The sequence below is a fragment of the Littorina saxatilis genome, linkage group LG2, assembly GCF_037325665.1.
Source record: "Littorina saxatilis isolate snail1 linkage group LG2, US_GU_Lsax_2.0, whole genome shotgun sequence".
Taxonomy (NCBI): domain Eukaryota; kingdom Metazoa; phylum Mollusca; class Gastropoda; order Littorinimorpha; family Littorinidae; genus Littorina; species Littorina saxatilis.
This window is the reverse complement of record NC_090246.1, coordinates 84,347,902-84,353,792: the sequence shown is the minus strand read 5'-3', so window position 1 is coordinate 84,353,792 and position 5,891 is coordinate 84,347,902. Positions and strand designations below refer to the sequence as shown.

At 41.5% G+C, this 5,891-nt stretch overlaps 1 protein-coding gene across 2 annotated transcripts; it reads left to right on the top strand.

The window, feature by feature from the left end:
• The first annotated feature begins 916 nt into the window (after window positions 1-916).
• Window positions 917-5,313, top strand: LOC138959955 (serine/arginine-rich splicing factor 2-like). 2 transcript variants are annotated; one of them, XR_011453847.1, is made up of 3 exons: window positions 917-1,351; window positions 3,723-4,069; window positions 4,466-5,313. XR_011453847.1 is itself a non-coding variant. In XM_070331641.1 (2 exons), exons 1-2 carry the CDS (start codon window positions 1,017-1,019, stop codon window positions 3,967-3,969), a joined length of 582 nt encoding a protein of 193 aa, XP_070187742.1. In that variant the 5' UTR covers window positions 917-1,016; the 3' UTR covers window positions 3,970-5,313. The 2 variants fall into 2 exon arrangements, 1 of the variants encoding a protein (XP_070187742.1); XM_070331641.1 differs by having other exon boundaries at window positions 3,723-5,313.
• The last annotated feature ends 578 nt before the right edge of the window (window positions 5,314-5,891 follow it).

The following is a 5,891-nucleotide window of genomic DNA, read 5'->3' as shown; positions in this document are numbered from 1 at the left end:
CACAATAAGTCACATGACTAAATCAAAACCTCGTGACTGTAATTCCGATCGAATATGAGGTTTTCATCTTTTTACCCATATAATTAAAAAAAAGAAGAGTTTTCTCCCAAAACCTGAGTTATCATCATGAGCGATTGAATCCAAACATTATAATGTGATTGATACCAACATGCGAGTTGGGAACAATTAATAAATCCAAATGCATGTTTCATGTCTAATTTGAGGAGGAAAAGTCTTCAAGGCCATTGAGAAACTGCATCTTGATCACATGAAGCCTCAGTGTTTGTATGCAGTCTAGCTTTTCTGCTTATTGTGTACCCGGCTTTGAGCAAGAAATCGTTTATGATTATCTAAGGATATTATTTAACCCTGTGAAGCTATTTCTTCCACTAACTTTTCAATCAATCAATCAATCAATATGAGGCTTATATCGCGCGTATTCCGTGGGTACAGTTTTAAGCGCAGGGATTTATTTTTTAAAACATTTTTTACATTTTTATTTTATGCAATTTATATCGCGCACATATTCAAGGCGCAGGGATTTATAAGTTTAGTAACGAAATTGATACATGCACATATATATATATACCAATGATTTAGATATTGGCAGGAAATAAGGCAGTACGCTGGGAGGAAAAAAAAAAGCTCTTTTAATTATGACTCTTTCAAAGTGGTGAGAGTCTGATTTAGTTGCTTTGATTGAATATTGTATGACTGCTGGTTCAAACCTGAGTACATTAAAACGAGTTTATTAGAGTTGCTTTAGAGTGTGAGCTTGTGTACCAGTTTATACATCTAATAGAAAGATGGGTAGGCATTCATATTCTACACACACACACACATTTTTCTCCAATTTGGATGACGAAGTGTTTATTTCTACAGTTTACACTAAATCGATAAAAGGGTTTCTTCATCCACGCATGCGCAGAGGAGCGCGTCTCGCCAAGCCAGGTCAGTCGTCGAACGTTGTGCGCAGTGGCTTGTTCATCCAAATAAGTAAAGACTAAGACACCACCATGAGCTATGGACGCGGCCCACCGGCTATTGAGGGAATGGTGTCGTTAAAAGTCGACAATCTTACATACAGAACTACGCCTGAAGATCTTCGACGTGCCTTTGAAAAATACGGAGATGTGGGTGACGTTTACATCCCGCGTGATCGCTTTAGCCGGGAAAGCCGCGGGTTTGCCTTTGTTCGCTTCTTCGACAGACGAGATGCCGAAGACGCGATGGACTCGATGGATGGTGCTATTTTAGACGGCAGGGAAGTGAGGTGTCAGATGGCGCGTTATGGAAGACCAGCAGAACCCCACAGACGAGGACCAGCCCCACGACGTGGTGGCCGTTACAGGTAAAGATAAGTTCTGCTCCATTTCAAGATGGCGGGCTCTCAAGTGCATGTGTTGTGCGCAGGGTCTAGTCGTCATCGGCGCATTTCCGGGAAATGAGTTACTCTTTTTTTTTTTTTTTAATTTAACTCCGGGTGATCGTCACATATTGAGCTCGACGTTATAAAGAATGCGCTACTTACATTTTCATATTTTTTTCTCTTTGTCAGGATAAAGACAGCTCATTTCTAGATTTACCGGACATTGTTGGAAAAACTTGCAGCTATCGGGAGGACGTCGGCCAGAATGTTTCTCCGCCAATTTCAAGCGGTACAATTATCTTGAGGAAGAAAAGCATGTCAAGATCTTGTAACTGAAGCAGATTTGTGATGTGATTCGATCGATTTTATCCCAAAATCGATTTATTGGAAAACGCACCGAGCGGTTGCGTCCCTTGAATAAGAACAGAAATATGTTGCGTTGAAGCTAATTTCAAAGTCAAAATACCATTTCTCATCACAAACTAGAATACAAGGGGGGAATACATGGTCCAAAGTTCGATCACCAGCACTTTGGCAGGGATTGGCTTGGGCGTTGGTCATCGGTCTATTGCCATGTTATATTCGGAAAAGACAGACACACATGGGTCTCAATCCGTCAGTTGACCAATGCAGCAGAGTCAGTCAGTTCGTCTTATTTTGGCGAAAAAGAAAAAGAATGCAACCAACATCATTGGATGGGGAACATTCAGTTTGGTTTCCTAGTCCTGTGGCAGAAGGAAAGTTTTTTCTCTTGACATTGTTTTGCAAAATGACTGATTGATTCATGGCTGAGTCAGTCAATTGACCTCTAGTGGACAAAACCCAAGGCAATCCCTGCTTTGAGGGGGGAGGGGAGGGGAATAGTCGGTATTAAGTTTGTACGTGAGATGAACAAAGCCGGCTGATGTCCTCCCTATAGCTGCAACTGTTCGAAAATAATAATTTAAAAAACCACTTTGCATTACTTGCCTTCAATGCCGTTATTCTTACTGGGTGCACCTTCCTTGTCAGTCATGGGTTTCACTTTTTCGGGTTGCATTCTGCATATGTTTGTATTTGGTACTTCGTACAAATGATGCTAGTTTCTACAAGTACATTGAGTAATTTTTAATATTTAATTTTCTAAGCTTAACAGTGTGGGACATGGTTTCTGCAGGACCTGTCTGGAATTATTTTTGAAATAAGCCCTGCGGCTCTTATGTCATATACTGAAATAAATTACCGGGTTATCGACTACACCAGGAAGACATCGTGGGGCCGTGCGAACCCATGCTTCTCAAAGAAGGAAAAATATGCATACCCTTCCGTAGACCCATGCTTTCCAAAGAAGCAAAAGCGTGCATCCCCTTCTGTAGACGCCGTGGTTAAATTTCCGCGAGAAGTAATTAGATTATATTATTAATTTAATTATTACCGTCTTGGACTAAAGCTTCTCAAATAAGGAAAAACGTGAATACCCTTCTGTAGACATCGTGGGGCCGTGTGGACCCACATTGTTATGTATTTATTTCGCTCCACGCGACTTGTTTATTAACTCGAAACTTAAACGGATCGTATAAAATGATGGTTAGAGCCAATACCTGAAGGTTTGAGACTTCTCCCCCTAGTTTTTATGTAAGTTCCTTCAGTTTGAGAAACATGGGTCCGCACAGCCCCACGATGTCTTCCGTGTGTAGTCTAAATGTGACCTTTGGGGTTTTTTTTAGTTACTTCTCACTGAAATTTAATGATCTTTTAGGACATAAGAGCTTTTTGTGTGTCTGAGGCATTCTTAAAAGCTCATTAAAAAATTCCAACAGGTTTAAGAGATATTTGCAATTAAACACCCTTCTGGGTCCACACGGACCCACGACGACCGGACCCCCCGCGGGTTAGGGGGAAGAATTTACCCGATGCTCCCCAGCATGTCGTAAGAGGCGACTAACGGATTCTGTTTCTCCTTTTACCCTTGTTAAGTGTTTCTTGTATAGAATATAGTCAATTTTTGTAAAGATTTTAGTCAAGCAGTATGTAAGAAATGTTAAATCCTTTGTACTGGAAACTTGCATTCTCCCAGTAAGGTAATATATTGTACTACGTTGCAAGCCCCTGGAGCAAATTTTTTATTAGTGCTTTTGTGAACAAGAAACATTTGACAAGTGGCTCTATCCCATCTCCCCCCTTTCCCCGTCGCGATATAACCTTCATGGTTGAAAACGACGTTAAACATCAAATAAAGAAAAGAAAGAACGACGACCGGCGAAGGTTAAATGTGTGAAAGATTTTGTGCCCATTTTAAATGTGTAATGGTGGGACTAAGCTGGTAATTCTCTTATGCAAAACAATTACATGACCTTTGTTCTGTTATCTGCAGGTCAAGATCCCGCTCCGGCTCCAGGTCCCGAGGAGGTCGCCGTGGCAGCAACAAGGGGGGCAGGAAGTCAAGAAGTCGTTCACGCAGCAGATCCTACAGTCGCAGCAGAAGTAGGAGTGGCAGTCGCAGCCGGAGCCATAGCAGAGAACGTAGAGAACGCAGCAGATCTGGTTCAAAGTCGCGGTCACGCAGCCCCCCCAGGTCTGAAGCATCGCCCAAAGAGGATGTTCAGCAGAACGGGGACTGAGCTGTGTTGAGAATTGTTGCGGCCTGTCGCGAGCGTGTTCGTAGTATGCTGAGCTGACAGCAAGCTGAGGCAGTACATGTCAGCTTTCCAGACTTGGCAGGTCATTATCTGTACAGATTTTGCCTTTTGTGACTGTTCGTGACATTTTTAGATCACTCATGGCTTTTCTTGTCTTTTTAATGCAAATTGGTTCACTGCTTGATCTGTTCTGATTGCATCAGTTTTGAGAATGTGTTTTAGCTCTGACTTCTACCTTGCTAATGTGTAGGTACGATTGTAAAGAATACTTGTGGTAGGAAGAGGTTCTATACTAAGTGTTTTTAATTTTCTTTCTTGTAGACTGTCCAAATGGTTTTTTTTTGGTTTTCTTGTAAGCCTGTCTAAATTTGTAGCTGATACTTTTTTCTTTATTTTTTTTCTTGCTCTAATTTTTGTTAGATTGTCATGTTGCTTGTTCGCGCAATTAATGTGTTGTTTTTATTTCCCCAAACTGTAGGAGGGGTATTAAAGCAGTGCTGAGCTGTTTGCTGTAAATGTTCGGTGGGGTGAGGAGCGGAGGTGTGCCGGCTGCCAGTGCTGTGTAGCAGTCTGCAATGCTGTGTGAGCAGTAGCAGCCGCGGCCTGTCGTGTGGTGCGGGGGAATGGCAGCCTGCTACCGGCAGTAAATTGGTGACACGCGCCACACTGGTGTATGGAAAGAAAATCGGCTGACCAACTTCCTCTCTATTGATTCTTTGAATTGAACAATGTATTACCAAGTTGTAAACTCTATGAAATCAAATATTTGGGTTTGTGAAGTTGTGTCAGCATCTTGAAGGGTAACTTTGTAACTGGGTTTTCTTGGATTATTTGACTTGAGGGAGAACAGTCTTTAATGAAGTGCAACTGGTATGTTCAAAATTATTGTACTTCTGACAATACATTGTTGCCGGTACAGTAGCTTTGAATAATCTGCCAGTACATCCGATTGTTTTTCTCTTCGACTGGAGAGGTGAGGTTCTGCTTTCTCTTTCTGCACCGCATCCCATCAGTCAGCATTGTCAAAATGAGATGTACATAATTCTTATGTGTCATTGAGAGTCATTGCAGCACATCCCTAGCCATCATCAATCATGGTCCATCAACACTTCATTCATTATTAACGTTTTTGATTATTAATAATTTTCAAAGCACACACATAGGTAGCAGAATAAGAGCATTTTATCATTTTATCTACAACGCCAAGTATTGCAGATGCTGATTAAAGACTGAGGTACGTAATGGTGAGAGTGATGCAGACTTCGCAGAGTTGATGGACTTCCAACTTGAGAGCAGTGTCATCAAAATAAAGCAATTGCTAACTAAGTCACAGGAGTTGAGGTTTTTTTGATGAATGGTAGAGTGAATGTTATGAGTGCTTTGTGGGAGTATGGTAAAGAATGAGAGTGTGTGTGTGTCTGGGTATTTTTGCTCCATGGACGATTCCTTTGAGAGCAAGATTGCAATATGAGAATGTACACACCCCTAGTATGGCACAATTAGACCCTATTTTCCTTCCTAACTAGAACTAGTTTTGACCCTTCATTACAAAGACATGGGTGCAACTCTGCCGGCTACACGCCGGTTTTGGGTTTCATCGGCTTCCGATGTTTTTGTTCCAGGAGAGTTTTTTTTGGCGTTTTAAATACTAAAAAAGCTGGACCCCGACTTTTGTCGGTTTTTGGAATTTTCCAGGTTGCACCCATGCAAAGATTTTATTGAAAGCAAAATTAGATTTTGCAAGGGAAGTTGCTCTGACAACTACGGGGTCACAGTTTGCACTATTCTGGCCATTACTACTAAAATATTTTAGAATCGTCACAATTTTGTTTCCACCATATGAGGTGTTCCTAGCAATACTACAGGTGTGTTTCATTCTTGCCTTGCTGTCAAGGAATGCACAG

What these genes read in the sequence shown, in the direction of transcription:
- LOC138959955 (XM_070331641.1), top strand. Translation starts at nt 1,017, where the DNA reads ATGAGCTATGGACGCGGCCCACCGGCTATTGAGGGAATGGTGTCGTTA. An exon ending in CGACGTGGTGGCCGTTACAG is followed by an intron (nt 1,352 to 3,722) that starts GTAAAGATAAGT and finishes TGTTATCTGCAG; the next exon opens with GTCAAGATCCCGCTCCGGCT.